This window comes from Lonchura striata, chromosome 21, assembly GCF_050655825.1.
Source record: "Lonchura striata isolate lonStrDom1 chromosome 21, ASM5065582v1, whole genome shotgun sequence".
Classification (NCBI taxonomy): Eukaryota; Metazoa; Chordata; class Aves; order Passeriformes; family Estrildidae; genus Lonchura; species Lonchura striata.
Window position 1 is genome coordinate 9,222,660 of NC_140723.1, and position 20,424 is coordinate 9,243,083.

The 20,424-nt window shown below is 46.5% G+C and overlaps 1 protein-coding gene across 1 annotated transcript in view; it reads right to left on the reverse strand.

Annotated features, from left to right (window-relative positions):
• ZBTB40 (zinc finger and BTB domain containing 40) overlaps nt 1-20,424 on the reverse strand; it is a 39,429-nt gene that overhangs the window by 11,847 nt on the left and 7,158 nt on the right. Inside the window, 7 exon segments of the mRNA XM_085559092.1 lie at nt 2,760-2,845; nt 2,847-2,895; nt 8,098-8,189; nt 8,191-8,279; nt 16,470-16,513; nt 16,516-16,611; nt 17,113-17,338. Of these exon segments, the coding sequence (XP_085415218.1) occupies nt 2,760-2,845; nt 2,847-2,895; nt 8,098-8,189; nt 8,191-8,279; nt 16,470-16,513; nt 16,516-16,611; nt 17,113-17,338 (682 nt within the window).

Consider the following 20,424-nt stretch of genomic DNA (forward strand, 5'->3'; position numbering starts at 1 on the left):
GCAGTCTTGACAAACATGATCTCCTAAATGACTAGAGAGCCCTAGAAGCAGATGGCTGCGGAGGAGGTTATGGAGTTGGCTGAAGGAGCCAAAACCTGCCCTTACATGCACCAGCTGCCAAGAGTGACAGTGCTCTGACTACAGCAGGGTTCAAAGGAGAAACCAAGAGATTCCATGTTGTACCTCTACCAAAGAAACCAGTTAATTACTTGCAGTGCTAAGCATAGTGGGAGATGGATGCAGTTTCTTCCACAGGGATGCTCTATGTCTTCCAAATGCTTCAGTTCACCTAACTTAATTACCAGAAATTTTTGAGGTTTTTTTGCAGTAGAGATGCAAAAACTGTTGTTTTCCTGTGGATGTGCAAATGGAACGTATCTCCATGCAGCACATACATTCTCAGAAATGTAAGGTCTTCTCAGCTTTAATAGGAAGCTCACACCTCTCTGACATGAGGCCTGCAGTTATCACTCATATCTCATGCCAAAAGCTACAAGGTCCATAAAGTCACCTGCAATGTGTGGGCCTGGTAAGCAGTGATGTCAGAGCTGAGTAGGCTGGCCTCGAAATTAAGATACGGAAATTCAGTGGAAAGATCTGTAGGATTTCAGAAAGAAGCTGGTACCTGGAAATCCTCTTCTGGACACTTCATCTAGAATAGATGTTTTTGCCAAGTAAATAATATTTTCCAAGGCTTTTGTTTTTGATGATGCTCTTGCTTGATTTCATCTCAACCTTGGCTCGAAGCCCTGAAAAGCCATGCAGTGGCAGCAGTCTGCTCTCTTTGATATTGCTGCCAGAGAGGCAGCAGCTGCCAGAGCAGTCCCACTGACTCCCCGGGCCCCTCTGCTGCACACACCAAGGTGTCCAGGAGTTCACTCAGGCTGTGCATTCACAGACACATGAATTGTTGGCTCATCTGCTCCAGAGTCATCAGGGCATCAGCCCTGGCCCATCCCACAGACACACAGAGTCAGGGGGACTGGGACAAGTGCCTGCAGCATCAGAAAGGGACAGAATCAATGGCAGATAAGAAAGAGTCACCCTTTCCCTAGAAATCAAAGCCATGACCAGGTGAAAATGCCAGCTGGATTGGTGGCAGCTCTTGGTACAGCTAGAAGAGAGGACGTAGATCTGAACTGGGAATGAATACTGGATTTGCAGCATAGGACCTCTCTCAGGAGACCTGAGGCAAGGAATGGGAATGGAGCATGTGCTGTCATCCTTCAAGCCCTACAACTACAGCTGTCATCATGTGTTGAATATAGGTAAAACCTTATAAAATAAAGGCTTTGTTACCCTTGTAAAATCACAGCTCAGGCCTGCTACTTTGGCTAAGCAGAAGGGGACTATGGGAAAGTGACTCAGCTGAATTGGAGGTAGAAAAACAAGTTATATAACCATTATGTGCTCACACAGTGGTTTACAGTGGCTGGTTGAATTATATCTGTTATACTTCAATGGAATGTAACTGATAATGTCCTAACTGTGTAAAAAGGCCTGGTTTTTCCAATGAAGCAGCTCTCCTTTGCACCTGCCTGGGGACTCTGCGTCATGTTGCTTTGTACAATCAAAATCCTTGGTTTCTTCTACCTATTGCCCTGCTCCCAGTCACCCACTCCCACCTTCCACTCCAGCAGCACTTCCTCACTGCTCCAGACCATAGGCAGGCCAACAAGACCTGCCCCCAGCACATGGGGGACAGGCTTTGCCTGTCCCTGCTACCCATGAAATGATGGCAAGTCTCAAAGCACAAGACTTGTGCTCATTCATAAAGACCAGTGGCCTTGACCCAAATTTGCAGATAAAGTAATCAAATCTTCTATCCCTAAAAAACCCCAACACATTAACAGCAAACTGCTTTTTGTTCTAACTCCCCAGCAATCTGATGGCATTTTCACACTGCTTATCAGCTAAGCAGCTCTGGCACCATGAGAAAATAGGAATGGATTGAGCCTGTACTTGGCTAAAAACCACACTGTGCACATCCCAGAGGATTCTGCAGTCCAAATAATCGGGATATGCTGGCAAACAGATGAAAATATATGTAAGCAAACAGAATAAGCAAGTCACATTTGCACCCTTTCCAGGAAAACACACACCTGCAATTTCCTTCCTGACCCTCTGGTATCCCTGTCATTAAAGCACCAAATTCAGTTAAGCATTTTTCCTTCAAATGATGGATGCAAAGTTACAATTGGGCTCAGCTGGAAAGCTCAGGGTAGGACTTACCTGTGGTTATTGTTCTGCATTTTTTTCTGGAGTTAAAAAATTGCTATCTGTATCTGTATTGTCCATAACTTTGCCAAACTAGTATAGCATGCAACACTGTCCTACTGCTGTCAGACCATAATAGGGGGGTATTCATCTGTAAAGTGCATACAGAGCAAGACCAAATCAAAGCATTCTAAGAAAATTAACTCAGAAAATAGTCTGGGACTACAAACTGCATTGTCATGGTCATCTTTGCACTAGACGAGTGTGCTCTGTCATGACCTTTCCTCCGCATAACTAATCTGAATCTGCCTTCCGTCAGCTTAAGGCCATTTGGCCTGGTCTTGTCACTCCTTGCCTGTAAAAGAAGTCCCTCTCCAGCCTTTCTGTACGCCCTCATTTATATAAAACACCCAATAAAATATCCAGATACTCTCACTTCAGCAAAGGGGCACTTCCAACTTCAGATGGCTTCCCTAGCTTAAGCAATGACCCTTGATCTTAGGGCACCTTGGGACCTGTCCACCCTTTGAGAACATCCCATCATACCTCTTTCACTGCTTCCCTGAGCCCTGCTTCCCCCAAAGCCGAGCCCTTCAGGTCCTCTCTTTGCTGGATGCCCTGAAGATCAGCTTGCCATGCGCAGAATGATCTCAGTGGCTGTGCTCTCACTGATGGACACTGAAGGTGAAAATAAAAAGCAAAGGTATTAAGAACGCACAAACCCAAGAAGAACCTGAAGCTGACCTGTTAACAGGAATGATTTCTGCATGGCACAGAAAACAGCAAACTACCACATTCAAGCTTTGGCTGTACTAATTGCAGCACTGACATCCAGCATGAGGTCCTTGCAGACCTCCCTTCTCACTGCTTGTCCAACTTCAGGCAAGAAGACCAGGTTTTCCAAGATATATTGCTAAAAGAGACAGTGACAACTTCAAGAGGCAAGGCATGGTTCTCCCAAGACTCAGGATTTCTTCTTTCCCTAGTTATAGAGATTCCAACTTCTGCAGAGAACAGGCATTCCTAGGCACAATTTGCCTCATCTGAGGACCAACACAGGGCCAACACACAAAGTCAGGCTCTGCTGCAGAGACCACCAAACTGACTACTCCTCACACTTGTGTGAGAGTTTGACAACAATTTAGAGGTACAAACACAGTTTAGGTTTTAAACCAGGAAAACTGAAAGCCAAGGCTATGGGGAGGGCAGGATGGTTGCTGCACAGATGCCAGAGCTCACCTCTAGGTCAGAGGTGGCTCCGTGTGGTGGAAAAGTCTCTCCTCCCACCCGAGCTTCCAAAGAAAGGTTCAGCAGTCTCTGTTGTTTGGTCTCAAGGCAGTTTATTGTAAGTTATCTAAAAGATTTTCTTCTGGGGCTGCTGTGGTTTGCTCACAGCTCAGGCAGAGGCACACACACACCCTGACATCCTCTCTGACCCCGACTGCTTCTTCTCTCCCACCCAGGGCTGCTGCTGTCTTTTATATGGTACATTACGTGTTACATGGTTACAGTTTTCCCCAGTGCCTATTACCTATATTAAATGGTGCTTTTCTATCTTTTATATGTACATTACGTGTTACATGTTTACAGTTTTTCCCCAATGCCTATTACCTATATTAAATGGTGCTTTTCTATCTTTTATATGGTACATTACGTGTTACATGGTTACAGTTTTCCCCAGTGCCTATTACCTATATTAAATGGTGCTTTTCTATCTTTTATATGTACATTACGTGTTACATGTTTACAGTTTTTCCCCAATGCCTATTACCTATATTAAATGGTGCTTTTCTACTTTAAACCAATCTGTGAGTGCCAACATCACCAAGAACATGGAGGTAAGGAAGAAGAAAGCGGGAGGACAGGACAGGCCCAAATCCCAAATCCAGCTTAAAACCTCTGACCCCCATGTACAAAACTAAACCCCCCCTGTACAGCACTCAAAAATTCTTCCCTTTACTTTGTGACTACTTCTACTATAATATCTAAACTTTTGTGACTTCTTGTACTTCCTGCAAGGTTGGTAAATCATTCCATGGTTCAAATCCAAAATCACAGCTGTTCCCAGCTGCCTGCCAGGGTCTCAAATGCTTCTGACCTGGGCCTGGAACCTCCAAAAATGTCTGAGGGACATTTTGAGTTCCGACACACAGAGACGTCCGATGAGCCCTGGGCTCTCAAACTGATGTGCCTCCAGCTGACTGTTACCACAGAACGGTGGCCAGCTCTCAAAGGTTTGCTCATTATAAAACCTGCACAGAGCCACAAGCAAAGCAGCTGTGTTTTCCAAAGTCCTTTTCCAGCTATAATTGCTTCACCAAGGACATGGGTGTTGAGAGCCACTGGAAGAAAAGAGGCTACTGGCCAGGGAGGGATGAGGTGTTAGAAAGCAACTGCTGCCAGCAGCAGGACAAACTCAGGGAAAGAGTAGGAGAACACTTGTGAAGAAGAAAAATTACGAGCTGGGTTGTTTCTAGATATCCTTCATTAATAGTTTTGGGGATGCAGATTTCTGCACAGCCATTAGCAGCTGCCAAACAGCAGAGACAGACAAGGACTGCTGCTCCAGCTCTGCCAACACAAGGAAGGTGAAACCACCAGCTCCTGCTTACAACCTGCTCCATCACCTTGGAGAGACCCTCGGGGAGGCACTAATATGACTCCCACCCACCTGGCTCATGCATCACACTCAGACACAGAATCCCCCAGAACTACAGAATATCCTGACTTGAAAGGAACAAGAGCATGACCAAGGCTCATCTAGACCCAGCCTGCCCTTGCTCCTACCTGCTACAGACCTGGCTCACAGTGGTGAAGTGGTGACCACTTTGAACCTCAACATATCAGCCATTCCCTCAGCTTGCTGTGAACAAGCATCTCTCCTTAGAGCCCAAATCAGCCACTCTTAGTTGCTAATTTTCAGCTTCATATACATTACCCTGCCTCACTCCCACTACAGAATACTAAAAAATCATTAAACCAAGTCCTGCTGGAGGACTGCCCCAAACCCAGAATGGCAAGTAGTAAATCAAGTCTTTAAGAATTCCAGTATTTCCCCCCAGATGGGGATGAAAACTCTGTATCTGCTTGCACAAGTGCAGGAGCCCGTTCATCTCTGTCTCTGCAGGAGCCAGGCTCCATGCAGCAGAGATGCCCGGCAGCAGCACCTGAGTGTCCCTCAGGAGCTCCATAAAGTTCTCTCAGTATTGTCACAACAGTTTGGCCCTATAATCCTCTGGGTTCCATTTGCCCGAATTCAGTGAATGGAAAAAGGAACACCTCAGCTTGCAGCATCTTCCCAAAGTGTCACCCTGATTTTTTAATATTTTCTAAAGCCTTCTCAGTTTACATTCTTGTAGCAAATTTTCTCACACAACTTTCTGTAAATAACCTAATGTTTTGCATTCCTTCATAGAGAAAGAGAAATTTGAGGGACTGGTAGTTTGTCCAGTGTCATTGGAGAGGGGGCACATTCACCCTCCAATCCACTGTCACCTTTGGAAAACTATAAATGCTAGAGTCAAATTAGTCTCTTTATCGTGACAATAACAGTGACTGTGTTGTGCTTTCTCGTGTCCTCTAGTGACACAAAGGGCTTCAAAGGTAGGGGAGACAGGAAAGGCCCAGGAACCCAGTCCTCCCTAGGTCACTAACGCTCAGGGCTTTGTGCTCGGCACACCCAGATTCATCTTCAAGAAGAGGATGAACATGACAAATGCAGAGACCATACAGAATATCTTCTATCCCCACGCGCAAACAGAAATGCATCTTTGGCACGCAAATGTCTCCTGAGTATCAGTCCCAGTCTGAGCCCAGAGAAAAAATTGTCAGTGTTCATCAGATGAACATGTTGCCATATCTGTGAAGGCAACACTGCCAACACCTCAAGATGTTTACCAGCCTCTTCTGATACCCTGGAATTACAAAGACTCCATTACTGACTCTTAACTAGAGTTTCATTTTAGGAGGTCTGTAAGTCAGTGTTTGATCCACTCGACTGAGAAGGAGCTCAGAAATGCCCTGGCTCATGTCCCTCTCATGACCTTGTATGACTATCAAACACAACAACATTTAACACTCAGGTGGTCCAAGGTAATCAAGAACTCAGTGGGCTGAGTTGCCCTTGGTGAAAATGTTAAAGGAACACAAACCAGACTTGCAATTGCAGAGCAGCTGTAGTATCTTCTTCTCACTCTTACACCAAATAAATGCAGCTTTAACCTTACTCCTTTCTCCTATCTAATTCTAAGCTTGATCTGCTGAATTTGCCTTAATGAATCAGAAAAATAATGACTCCCCAACCCCTTAAAGACACCTCAGCATCAGGACATGATAGACTAAGTCAGGAAGAGGAACAGTGTTTATCCAGGATAATGAAGAGACTTGGGAAAAATCTACTGTGTCCCAAAAGTAATCTAGGATTGTTCTTGTCACTTGATAAATAAAACTGGAAATTGGCAAATATATTAATCTGAAAAAGATTTTTTCACCATTACAGTTACTAAGTTGAAGAAGATACACAGTTATACTTCAGTGGGAGAAACCAAACTGCAAACCTTCATCCCAGATATCCATGCATGATTTTTGTGCTTGTGTCTTTTAATCATTCTGGTTTGGTATCAACCAGAACAATCCATCATTCTCACAGCACTACATGGGAGAAAAGCAGGAAGCACAGCTTGGGAAATAAAGGTAAAGTCTCTGGGACTCAGAAAATACACAGTGCCATGTAGAGAAGAGAAAACTCCCTGGGATGGGAAGGAAGCAATAGCAGGCTCAGGGGATATTCAGTGGAAGATTCTGAGCTACTATGAACAGCTCCCTGAAAAAAGACTTCTTGGAGACATCAATCTGATTCCCAGCAAAACTGAGGGAAATTCACAGATGAAATATTTTCCTTCTTCTCCCATCAGAATGCTTCTGATTTTATGACAAAATTGAGTTGTTATGAATGCCCTCACTGCTCTGCCACCATGCCAAGGTGATCTCAAGAACCAGCACATACCATGTGCCACAGTACAGGACCTCCTGCTCCCCATTAGCTGGACAGCATGGGACACCAAAGGTACCACCAGTTAATTCATCAGTTGCCAGCGGACTCAAATCATCCCCTCCCTCTTCATTTTCATTGTAAGAAATATCTGTGCTTCTGTTTGTTCGAGCTGCAATTTAAGGAAACTCAGTTCTGTGTAATTAAGTAATGCTCCTCCTTGGAATGGGTATTACCATGAGATAATTAACCATGCTGGGAATCTGGTTTTGAGAAAGCAATCGTGCTTAACAAATGACAAAGCCAAGTGCCTGTTGGGAATGTATGCTACAGAGGAAATTATCAGCATTATGAGTGCAGTTTTGCTTTCTATTAAATCCTCATTTACATTTCACTGCATGTTAATTTAGTTTTAAATTTTATATGACTTCAGAGTCTCTTGATCTCAATTGTTCAGGGTGCGCCTAAACCTATCTAAACTTGGAAGGTTGTCCCATAGGCAAAACACGGGGGCTCCTGAGTCCCTGAGCCATCACAGGCAGAGAGCAAACAATAAAATCTCACCAAAATGAGTAAGAGGAGTGGCCTGGCCATCCAACAGAATGATGTGTAATGGGGACACTAAGTGTAGGATTTCCATCAGCACACTGCTCCACACAGGGGACCATGAGTCAGTGACCAACACAAGCAGAAATGCTACTTGGATCAAGGAAAGAAGCACAGCCCAAATAAATTTTTCCCCCATCTTCCTCAATCACAAGGAATTCCAAGTAAGACACTGTATTTAACATCAAGACATCTCCAGTTTAGGGGATTTTTTAGGTATTTGTTTTCAAAGGCAGTCGCTACCATACAGTAAAGTTACCAATGGAAGCTTAGCTTACTCATACCTTTACCATCAGAGATGTTTAAACTTGCCACCAAGTTGTCTGGCAGAAGCTGGAGTCCAGGGAAGTATCCTTTCACAGCCCCCAGAAGTTTCCACTTTCAGGGTCTTCACTTCATCCACCTTCCTGAGCATATTGCCCATGGCTTCCCTCTGAGAGCTGCCTTCACAGCAATCCAAAGCTACCTGTAACAAAGAAACAGCCACAAAACTCTGACAGCTTCCTACAAACTCTTAGATTTGAACACAGATCAGAAAAACAGCAAGAGTACCACAATACTGCACTACCCACTGCTTACACAATTTAACTGGAAGGGGTTGTAGGGTGGCAGTTACAGGAACACCAAAACATGGTCAAGGTGTAACAGACATGTCACCTTGAAAACAAACCTAGTGGGTTCTTCCACCAAGTCCAGCTCTTGGAAGTGGCTGACTAGCAAAAACTACTTTAAAAAAAAAAAATTGACTTAAAGAGACTGTTAAAAACATTTCACATAATATTTTTAGCAAATACTTTTTAAAACTGTCAGTCTCGTTTCCCCAAAAATTGATGGCCAGAAGAAAATACTCTTATTATTTAAATAAGCACCTATTAACTGAACTATTATTTCTGTGACAAGGCCACGCGAAACATCTCTTATGTGAGATGCCACCATGGTAGTCTGGAAAAGCTCTAGGATGCCAGTAAAATACCTGCAAGGCTCCTACAAGGGAGAAGCACTTGCAAATACAGGGTGACCTCCTTTCCACTATCACTGTGCTCCTGAGCAGAACCTCTCTGTAGAGGCACCAGCCCAGTTCCCTGGTGTCAATAAGCACTACAGAGTCCTGCCAATAAAATTATTAAGATCCATCCTGAAACTAGGTACATTTTTGCTCCCTTTCTCCTGGCTGGTAAACTCTTCCACAGCCTCAGTCCCCTGCTGATTTTTCTAATTTTCAGCTGAAATTTATTCATGGACAGTGTATGTCTGTTTGTTCATGTGCCAATATTACCTTTTCGCGTTAAAAGCCTTTTAAATTATCTGAGGCGTTTACCCTACCTTTCCTCTTTGATTTCATTACAAGAGCATGATCATATTCCCTCTCTGTCTTCATTCCCCTTGTCTAAATAAGGCAGCTCCTCTTATAAAACAGCTTCTACACTCCCCTGGACTTCCCACTGCAGTTCTGTCAAGTTTCAGTGTGAATTCACCTTTTTTGAATCAGACTGGAGCAGAAACTTTGGGTGAGGTCTTAACTCTTAGTTCTTATTACTGCACCCAACACACACCCTTCACTTCATACCACCACATCGGTCAGTTCTCACTACTCAGTTCCTCAGCCATGGAACTCATATAATCATAGAATCATTTAGGCTGGAAAAGCCCTCCAGGATCATCAAGATCATCTATCAATAGCACCACTACCATGTTCACCTTTAACCCCTGTCTTTTAAACCTCTCTAGGGATGGTGACTCCACGATCCCTGCCTTGGGCAGCCTATGCCAGTGTTTGATAACCTTCACAGTGAATAAATTTTTCCTAACATCCAGTGTAAACCTCTCCTGGCACAACTTGAGGCTATTTTATCTTATCCTGTTACTTGCTACATGGGAGAAGAAACCAACTCCGACCTGGCTTGGACCTCCTTTCAGGGAGTTATAGAGAGTGGGAAGGTCCTTCCTGAGCCTCCTTTTCTCCAGGCTGAGCTGCCCCAGCTCCCTCAGCCACTCCTTGTGCTCCTTTTCTGTACACTTCAGCTCGTCAGTGACTTTTTTGTCATGAGGGGCCCAAAATTGAGCACAGTTCCTTCTTCTCTCTCTTGCACATCCTCCTCTGTGTGGACAAAAGATTTTGATTGTGCTCATCATCAAGATTTGCTAAACATGCCTTGGTATTTTTGTGTCCATAACATAAGTGTTAATATTAAGTATGTTCCAAGAATACCAATAGTGACCTTGCTACAAGTTGTGAGTCCTGCCTTCAGCACAACCTATCATTGTCTCCCAAAGAAATGCATCCTTTTTAGTATCCCTGTTTCCCCTAGAATAACAACTTCCTCACATGAAATTCAAATTATTTGCTCTAGATCTAGACCAAGGCAGGAAAATAACCCCATTTTTATCTCATCAAATAAAGAAACCAGTTCAAGCAGAAGCAATTCGGTGAAGACCTGAGAGGGACAAATCTGATTTTTATTTATGCCTCAACATACGTTATGTTCTTAAAGTGGCTTTATATGTGCTTGCAACCCTGTCCCCAGGAAGGCTTCGCCTGGCAGTCAAGCAAGGCAGAGAAAGCCTCCACGGTTGGACCGTGAGTGATACACACATCCCCACGCCCCGTCACTTTGCCAGCGGGACAAATGCCCGGATGCCGGCCAAGAATTCCCAGGAAATGAGACTGTGGGAGGCACGTGAGCACACAAAAGCAGCTAACTGCAACACAACAGGACCCATTTCTTCTTTGGGTACCTTGGGGGGAGCGGGCGCTGGCCTGTAGGGTCCGCTCAACCCTTCTCCCTCCTCCTCGCCTTTTCGTCCCCGTGGTCCTGCTTCCCTGCTTCACCGCAAAACCAGCTTGTCACCGCCACGCCCTCGGTCTCTGCTGCCTCCGCACTGAAGCAGGCGCTGCTGCGGCCGGCTGCCCTCGTGCTTCCCGGGCACAGCCGCCGCCGGCCGCAGCACGAGTCTGCCCGCACCCAGCCGTGTTCGCTGTCGCCGGGTTCGCTGCCGCCCGCCGGGCCCCCAGCACCGCCCGCATCACCGCCCCGCCCGCATCACCGCCCCCAGCACCGCCCGCATCACCGCCCCGCCCGCATCACCGCCCGTATCACCGCCCGCATCACCGCCCCGCCCGCAGCACCGCCCGTATCACCGCCCGCATCACCGCCCCGCCCGCATCACCGCCCGCAGCACCGCCCCGCCCGCATCACCGCACCGCATCACCGCCCGCAGCACCGCCCGCATCACCGCCCCGCCCGCAGCACCGCCCCGCCCGCATCACCGCCCGCATCACCGCCCCACCCGCAGCACCGCCCGCATCACCGCCCGCAGCACCGCCCGCATCACCGCCCCGCCCGCAGCACCGCCCCGCCCGCATCACCGCCCGCATCACCGCCCCACCCGCAGCACCGCCCGCATCACCGCCCGCATCACCGCCCGCATCACCGCCCCACCCGCAGCACCGCACCGCAGCACCGCCCGCAGCACCGCCCGCAGCACCGCCCGCATCACCGCCCCGACCCCCAACACTCGCGGCTGCCCCAGGGCCGCGCCCCTGGCCGCAGCAGCCCGCACCCCCGACCTAAAGAACACGCACTCTGCTACTGTTCGGAAATGATGCCCAGCCCACCAGAGGAGCTACGGAGACGCAAGGCGGTTCACAGCACACACGCTTTGCCTGCTAAGCTGATGCCGACAGACCACCGGGGTTCTTGTGGTAACGGTGTCCCTGTCTGCTTTCGACTTCTCTCTTATGCCCTCTCTGTTCCTTTTCCTATCCCCCTTAGTAGGAACACTTAACCGTTTTTATGAATAAACAGTTCTCAGATATACTGTTGTATTTGCACTTTATTTTCGTTCAAGAAATCCATTAGAAGAATCCTCCCCGTTTTATAGCAGAACACGACGACATCCTTTACTGCATTTTCTCTTTTTTTTCCTTACAACTTTCACTTAGATGTGCTCTCCTGCTTGTCCCAAAGAGCTCAGATCACTGCCTTTCTCTCCAAAATGTCTGGTCCTGCTCATCAACTGTCGGGACCACTCTCAACTTGGAGAACAATAAGTAAGATGTCTTCTGTTACTTGCATGGCACAGGGGTCAGTTCTTCCCATCTGTTCACAGAATCACAGAATAGTTATGGCCGGAAGTGACCTCTGGAGATCATTTAGTTCAACCCCCCTGCCATGGAAGGATCACCCACAGCAGGTGACACAGTAACTCATCCACAGGCATTTGGATTGTCTCCAGAGAGGGAGACTCCACACCGTCCCTGGGCAGCCTGTTCCAGTTGTCTGCCACCCTCAATGAAAATAAGTTGTTCCTCATGTTGAGGTGGAGTTTCTTATGTTTTATTTTATGGCCATTGCTTCTTGTCCTGTCACTGGGCACCACTAAACAGTCTGGCACCATCCTCTTGGCACCTCCCTTTGAGATATTTCTATGCATTAATGATCTGTTCTCAGTCTTGTCCAGACTATCCATGTCCAGCTCCCAGTCTCTCCTTGAAAAAGAAATGCTGCAGGCCACTCCTCACCTTTGTAACTTCTGCTGGAACCTCTCCAGTAGCCCCTTTTCCTTCTTGGGCAGAACTGGACACAGCACTCCATGTGTTCCTCACCAGGGACAAGTGGAAGGGGCAGGGTGGCCTCCCTTGACTTCCTGATGCCCTCCAGGATCCCACTGGCCTTCCTGGTTGAGAGGACACACTACCAGCTCATGGACAGCTTGTCACCAAGATTCCCAGGGCCTTTTCAGCAGAGCTGTTCTCCACTAATTCAGCCCCCAAGCTGTTCTGGTACTGGGCATTATCCTACCCCAGGTGCAGGACCCTACACTTGCCCTTACTGAACCTAATTTGGTTTCTCTCCACCCAGTTTTCCAGCCTATCAAGGTCCTGCTGAATGGCAGCTCAGCCTTCAGGTATATCAGTCACTCCCTCCAGTTCTGTATCATTACCAAACCTGCTCAGGGCCCAGAATTCTATCCCTTCGTCCAGAGCATTGATAAATAAGTTGAATAAGTATTGATCCCTGGGGAATGCCACTCACTACAGACCCCCCAGCTGGATTCTATTCCACTCTTCACAATCCTCTGCCATTCTGCTAGTTCTTTGATCCATCTCACTGTCCATTTATCTAACCCACATTGCCTGAGCATACCTATGAGGATGTTGTGGGAGACCATATCAAAAGCCTCGATGAAGCTGAGGTAGACACCATCCAGCACTCTCCCCTCATCAACCCATCCTGCCATGCCATCATAGAAGGTTTTCAGATTGGTCCTAATGGGTTGTTGAGGGATGTCATTTGAGTTGTGATTTTTCTTCACCTGCAGGAAATTTCTGTTTCTGTGTTTCTCCTGGATCAGGCTCCAGTCTAAGCCATGAATTTGCAGGTCATCTCCTCTCCTTATTCTTTTTCTTGGTCAGACAATATCTGCTGTGATGCCCAGCAGCCTGATGTGCCACAAGCCTCTCCATAGCTCCACAGTACGTTTGTTTGCCTGACAGACATTTCAGCCATTCCCAGAACATCCTAAAGTTCTTCCTCAAGTTATTCACTCATGTCTATAACCTCTCATATAAGATCTTCTCTCTCATTCAGGATACAACTTCAGACAGTTCCCCTACCTTAAACATAAAAGAAACGAATCCAACAGCTCCTCCTTCGCTCTAATGAGCACCTGAACTCCTTAATTAGTTTCTCTCATTTCTGAAGATCTTTCCTTTTATAGACCAAACTCTGCTAGTGAACCTGCTGATGTATTTTCCCTTTCAATTCACACCAACCTGCCTCTAGATCCCCTAGTCTGAAGTCCTCTTCTGAGAAAACACAAGAAGAGGTACAAGAGCAGCATCCTTTGGGGAGCTCCTGCTGTAACCTACCACTGCTGCCAAGCAGAGGAGATGTCCCTGGTAGTGGGAGACGCAGTGGTGACATTTTAAGACTTATTTTGACACCACCAGGTGACAAAATTAGAAAGGATGCCCCCATCCTGGTTGCAGTAGGATTTTTCCATTCCCAGTGTACCCAGTTAAGATTCCTGCAGTGGCCAACAACTTGCTTGTATTATCCCTAATACCTGTCTGAGCTCTGAAGCAGCTTGGTTTGAGCATCAAGGTCTGCAGGCACTGGAGACAAAAGGGAGAGAAGCCACATAGCTCAGAATACCCAGGTGCCTTCTAGAAGAGAGCCTAAACGGAAGGAAAGGGCTGATGGTTCTACTACCTACTCTGATTTTCTGGGTTCAGTGCTGTATTGTGGACTGATCACTCTGAACTCTGAAACAACCTAAGTGGTGTGGTGCACCATGCAGGAGAAGTTACCCACTCTTCCTCTGTATCCGCTTCATTTCTCTTAAGTGATAACCTGTATCCAAATCCTTCCTCCACCCCATCCCAATTACAGAAACACCAAAAAAGCCACAGAAGTTAATCACTCAAAAAAGAGAAAGGCTAGATGCAAAAGTTATCCAGGAAAAAACAGAGATTTACAAAGAGGCTTCACAAAACATCAAGTACTGGTTTTCCAGCAAAGAAAATCAAACTTGCTCCATTGCACAGGTCGGATCAGTTACAGAAAGAACCCAGTTGCCATGAAAAAAGGCTGTTCTATGAGACACTCATACTTGTCTTGCTGAATAAGTGTGTAGCTAATGATGCAGTGACAGTGAGAAGAAAAAGGAAAGCTTCATCTTTATGAACCTTTGGAGAGCTGGATCCCATCCCTCCCAGCCCAGAGCTCCAGTGCAACACTGGATGAACCAGATAAGACAAAAGCTTCAGAGGTGGCTGATAATTCCATGTTTGTTTTCCCAGTCCTACACCTGAAACACCAGGGATCCCACCTGCATACATGCCATGGGCCCATCATTTTAATCAGTTTAATTTCTGGAATAATTAAACACTTCCCCACTTTCTGGGGGAGAAAGAGTGGAGTTAAACAAATAAACCCCTCCAAGGTCAGTCTACATTTGGCAATTTCTCTCTTGTTTTCTTGTGCCACAGCAGGACAGAGCTCTGCCCACCGCCTCACTGGAGTGCTCCCCAAATAGATCTGTCATTTGATAGAAACTGTGGGCTGAAACAAGAGCACGAAGGGATCCCATACAGAGGAATAGGATTTTGTATCCAGAGCAGGGTTTGGGGGCTCTGTAGCAAACGGAGCACACAGTATCTGGTGAGGATGAAAAGAAACACTGCTCCTCCACAAACTAAGCAGGAGCTCTACAGTACATGATGATGCAGTTACAGGCTGTATCCTATTCCCAAGAACCAGAATTATGATGGCAGAATGGTTTTGGTTTATTATTAGGGTGTTGTGTTTGGTTTTTTCAATGTGAAGGGTGAAAAAGAATTGCTGAATTTTAAACACCTAATTCTATGAAGACAAAGAGAAGAGAGCAGGGAAAAGGTGAAGCCTTTAAAAGAAAGGCTGCACTGCAACACAAACAGGCATATGTGAAAAACCTAATCTTCCTACTGCTGATGAAGCTTCAGCTCCAGGCCCCCCACATGGGCCTCTGCTGACAGCCACAATGCCCCCAGCAAATGCCTACTCCTTTGCTGTACTTATACCCTGCTCTCTCCTCTTAACACCTCCATTCCAGGCTCAGCTGTGTACTTTCAGAGGCAAAAGTTCATCAGTCACCAGTCACACCCCAGTCACACCAGTCGTACCCCAGCTCACAAGGGCAGGACACATGCCTCTGTTGGCAATACCTTTTTAGGCACCCTATTCCAAGCTATGTCTGTTCTTGGGGATTCTCCACGCTGGACGTGGTGAGGCACCATGGAACCTTAATTGAGGGGCTTATGAGCTGGGAAGAAGTTCTCAGCCCACCTCTTGTGGCTCTGGTCAGGCTTACTCAGAGAGAAAGCAGAGATCATTCATGCCACTGAGCACAACTTTCCACTCACCATAATCCTGTGTCAGGGGAGCTCAATGATGTGACAAACTAGGACAGGAGGTCAAGCTGTGTCCTGATCACAGCATGTGAGGGCACCCTGTAATTTCCAGCTGCACAGGGTACAGCTAGCTCCCCTCAAAGACAAAGGAAAGCAGGTTACAAACAGCATTTTGTCCTTTATGACTTCTGCAAATCAGCATACAGAGTGCAGTTGCTTACAGAAAAGGAAAGCAACAGTCCTCCCCACCAACTGTTGCCTGCAACACATAAAAAATAAAACTAAATTATTTAGTGGATGTTCTAGTCTTGTAGGCAACTGTGTGGTAAGAGTTGCAAAAATGACATAAAGCTGGGAGACAGCTGAAAGGGAAGCTGTTGACCAGGAACTGACAAGCAGGTAGCAGAGAGGTATTGGTGGTTCTGCTCAAATTTCCCCATAGAGCCTTGTCCTTGTTCCCAAAAAGGCTTTTTCAGGGTATGAGGAGTACCAGGTACCTCCTCTGGCCCAGGCTCCCATTGCAGGGGTAGTCTGACAGTGATCCTGATCTCCCATTGCCTTCACTGCTCAGTTTTCACTATTCCCACAGTCCAGCACAGAAGGACCTGAGACCACACATATGTGCAGTTGATGCTATGCAGAAGGCAGGTGGAAGTGCCAGGTGAGGCTTGCCCATCATCTGGTAAAACGTGTATGATGCTACCTTGAAGACACACACACCCCACCCTGTCCACACAATTTGCCTATTTCAGATTTTTTTACCCGCTTTTCTAAGGCAGTCAGGAATCCCTCTTCTGCTGCCTCCAAAACTCTGTCATGGGGCTCAGCTGTGTCACGCTCTGCATCAGCTCCTCCCTGCAGCACAGCAAGTGAGCACTCAGCATCGCTTCTTCGGCTATGCTCTCTGCGGGGAAAAAGATTCAGAAACACAAGACAAGAAATAAGTCAGTGTGAAGAAACTGACAGGTTCCTGAAGTAAGGGAGACTCTCTGAAAGATCTAAGTGAATAGCAAAGCTCATCCCAAGCACAAGCAGCAGAGGAAAATCACTTTACTATTCTCTTTAAACTCAGTGAAAGGAAAATGTCTCGTTTATCTAATAGAGCACAAAGCCATAAAGCAAGCTGGAAGTTAACACCAGGTTTGCAAGGCCACTGTTTTGTGTCAAACTCGAGTAAAAAAGAAGTTTTCAATCCCAAGCCTCAGCTGCACTCACACTGGCTGCCAGCCATTAATCCAGCCCTCCAGGCAGCAGTAAGGAGAGCCCGGCACAGCCACACCTCCTGCTACAGGCAGAAATGCTGCAGGATCTCGGCCAGCACATGATAAACCTCCCACATCCGGATACAGGGTTGCTCTGTAAGGTCATCCACTCACTTTGCCTGAGGTGGCACCCAATTTCCTACCTGCTTGCTGTGGGGCTTCTCCGCTGCCCGGTTCCCTCTCCAGCAAAGCCACTCTCAGCTCAGGATTTGTGTCCTGAAACAGCTTCAGAAAAGACACGAGGGTCTGAGTGTCCAGGGGCCAAGCATCCCGAGTGTCACTATCCTGAGTGTGAGCATCCTTAACTTTGCCCAGCAGCTTCTTGAACACTGAATGTTCTTCTGCCTTGCCCAGACAGGCATCCAGAGCCTACAGCAGAACAGAAATGCAGGAAAGTTTACAGAGCAGAGTCAACTGCCCTATACAGACAGATACAACAAGAAGAACCCTGGAGTTTAGGTCAGGGGACAAAAAAATTAAACGGAAAAAAAAATAACCACCCAGACACACACCACTGAATGCAAACTCTGGTGTGTCACCACCCACCCTGGGAAGCAGGACAACAAGCCCTGCTGCCAGCCCTTATCCATACAGCAAATCCCACAAACTGGAGCAGCTTCCAGCACCAAATGTTTCCTCATGTCCAACTAGACAAAGACCACTAAGTGTAAAAGACCTGATAAAGCATGAATTTAACACTGCTACTTTGGAAGGCAAAGCTAGGGTATTTCAAGTGGAACTTTCAGGAATCTCCATTCTTAATCACAATAGAATTCTGTCTCCTAGAGAAAACTCTGGAGAGAAGACACACAAACTCTGAATGCCATGGGCTCTCAGCAGACCTGGCAATGAAACCCAGAGCTCCAAAATCTACTTCAGTGATCTGAAACAGCAAGCAGAGGCAGATGTGCTTGTACAGATATGGAAATAAAAGGCAAAGAAATAAGCTGGAACTCTTACTCCCATTTCCCCAGAGTCCTTTAATGCTGTAAATATTGCCCCTGAAAACACATGCTTCCCAGCTCTCCAGGAGAGATGCCAGCGTTTTGCAGCAGGCAGCCTTCATTGGAGACTCCAGGGATTTGATAAAGGTACCTTTGAAGTGGGAAGTTCAGCTCTGCTCCAGGGAGAACGGCCATTTTCTGCTGTCATTGTCATTTTTATTCTGATGATAAAAAGGCTGTATGCAATTGCTTGGGGCCGCACCAGGGGCTGGACTGGCTTTTCCTAGCAGATGTAAATGCTCACACATTAGGGCAGCTCGGCAGTGCAATGACCTATTGCAGAGGGAAAACTGCAGCAGTCCCAGCTCTTCCCACTCACAGCAGTTTGCCTGCCGAACAGAGCGTGGACGTGAAGGGCTCTGGTGTAATGAAAACGCAGATGTGCTGAAGAACAAATACAAAGGTATTTTTTACATGCAAACAATAATTTGTAATGAGACTTGATAACCAGATCATGTTTGTTCTCAAGGTTTATGTGCCTGGCCCCTTCCAGATCAAAATGAGCATGTAAAACACAAAATATCTCCAATCTCACCACCTTAAAGTTGTTCAGATCCTGCCAAATTCATGTTTGCACTAATATGGATGAAAAGTAACTTGCATTGTTGCAATATATTTTTCAATTTTAAGGGTTTTTAATTAAAATCAGAATAGCATTGCTACCCAGAGCCCCAGGTTAACATCCCTTCCTCAGCACATGGATTTGGTTAATAGAACTGAGTTTTCAATAACTGAAATATTCTGCTATTTATAGGCTCTTTCCAGAAGACATTTCCTTTGACACTTTGCTCAGTGGGAGCAACAGCCTTTTAACACTGTTGTGAAAGAGCACACAGTATACTTCACACTTACATTGAAGCACTAACAATTCCCAAAGATCCTGGAAAAAAAATGGAGAAATACTGATACCAGCAGGAATCCCAGCTTCTACTTAGTCCTAATGTGCCCCCCACATTACAGCCTGATCCATCAGGCTTTCACTGCCAGGGACACTGTAAAATTCTTCATGGCCAAGTTGGCACCAATTAGCATACATCCAGCTTCCACATGCGAGGAAGAGTCTGCCTTCTGCATCGGGAAACTGCACCACCAAGACCTGGCTTATGTGTCAGAGCTGTGCCACCAAACAGATTCCATACCACTCCAGAATTCTCACCCCCACTGAGGCTATCAGTTCTGGTGGCCAAAGCACTCCCACCTCAGCACCATGGAACACATCACATACCATAGAACAGCCTTCCCAGTTAATCTCAAACATGCCTATGTCCACAGCAGCCCCATGGCAAGTTCTGAACAGGAACATGTGCAGGGTAAGGATAGATAGATCTCTGTCTCTATAGCATCTCCACATCTTCAATGTTTTTCCAGAGACTCAACCACATGCGCAAATAATGTACACACCCCCCCCCCCCCCCGAGCAATGTGCAGTGGCCCATAACTGAGACTAAAGAGGGACGTGAGGAGAGAGGAAAGGCACGCAGCACAGTCATTAGCCCAGCTGGCCATTAACTCTATTCTGCAGGTGGGTGAGCACAATTATGGCTTTTCATGCCTTATCCATGCTCCTGCTACCACCATGAGAGCACATCCCAGCAAAAAGCCACTTTATTGACTATTTCTGAGTGATCTCCTTCAAGCATCAGCTTTAGAGTGAATGCAAGCATCCATATCTACAAGAGATGGATTGGGAAACACATGTTCAGGGTGGCAGGAAAAGTTGACTCCCTTCAGCTCTGAGAGATACTTCAGTACACTGCAGGACTGTGGGGAAGCTTCCACAGCCATAATCATCAGTCCCCTGTAAATGCACACTGCTTTGGGTTTTGATGTACAGAAGGTGATGAAAATATAAAAAAGCAATTGGAAACCTGCAGGATTACGGACTATTTCACTGCTGGCTCTTCTGTGGCTCCATGGTTATCCAACCTTTGGAAGCTGGGCAGCACTGTTCCCTAGGCTGCTGCTGCTCACAGGGTCAGTGGCATGGACAACTGCAGGACTGGCTCCACACACCTCATCCTCAGAGAAGTCCCCTGGCTGTGACCCCACCATTAAGTCAATCAACCATCAGTCAACTATTGTATTGTGTATACAATAATCAAAGAAGAACTATGTTCATGTTTTTCCTTCAGAAACCTAAAGGGATTTTTTTTTTTCAAGCCTGCATCTGTACATGACTTTTGAGGGAGACCCCAGGAAGGCTCTTTGGAAAACACTGACCCCCTGCTTGGTCCACACAACAAGAACAAAAGCTCAGCCCAAACTTGTACAAAAATGCACCAGATCAGAGTGAAAAAAAGTTCTCTAGCTCTGCCACCATGAAAAAAAACAAAACCAAATCCTCACAAGATATCTCTCCTAATCAGGATGCAAAAGATAACAGTAGACTTCTTTCTTCTGCCTCATCCAGAAATCCCTGCAGCTGCAAATGAAAGGCGACAATGACTGGAC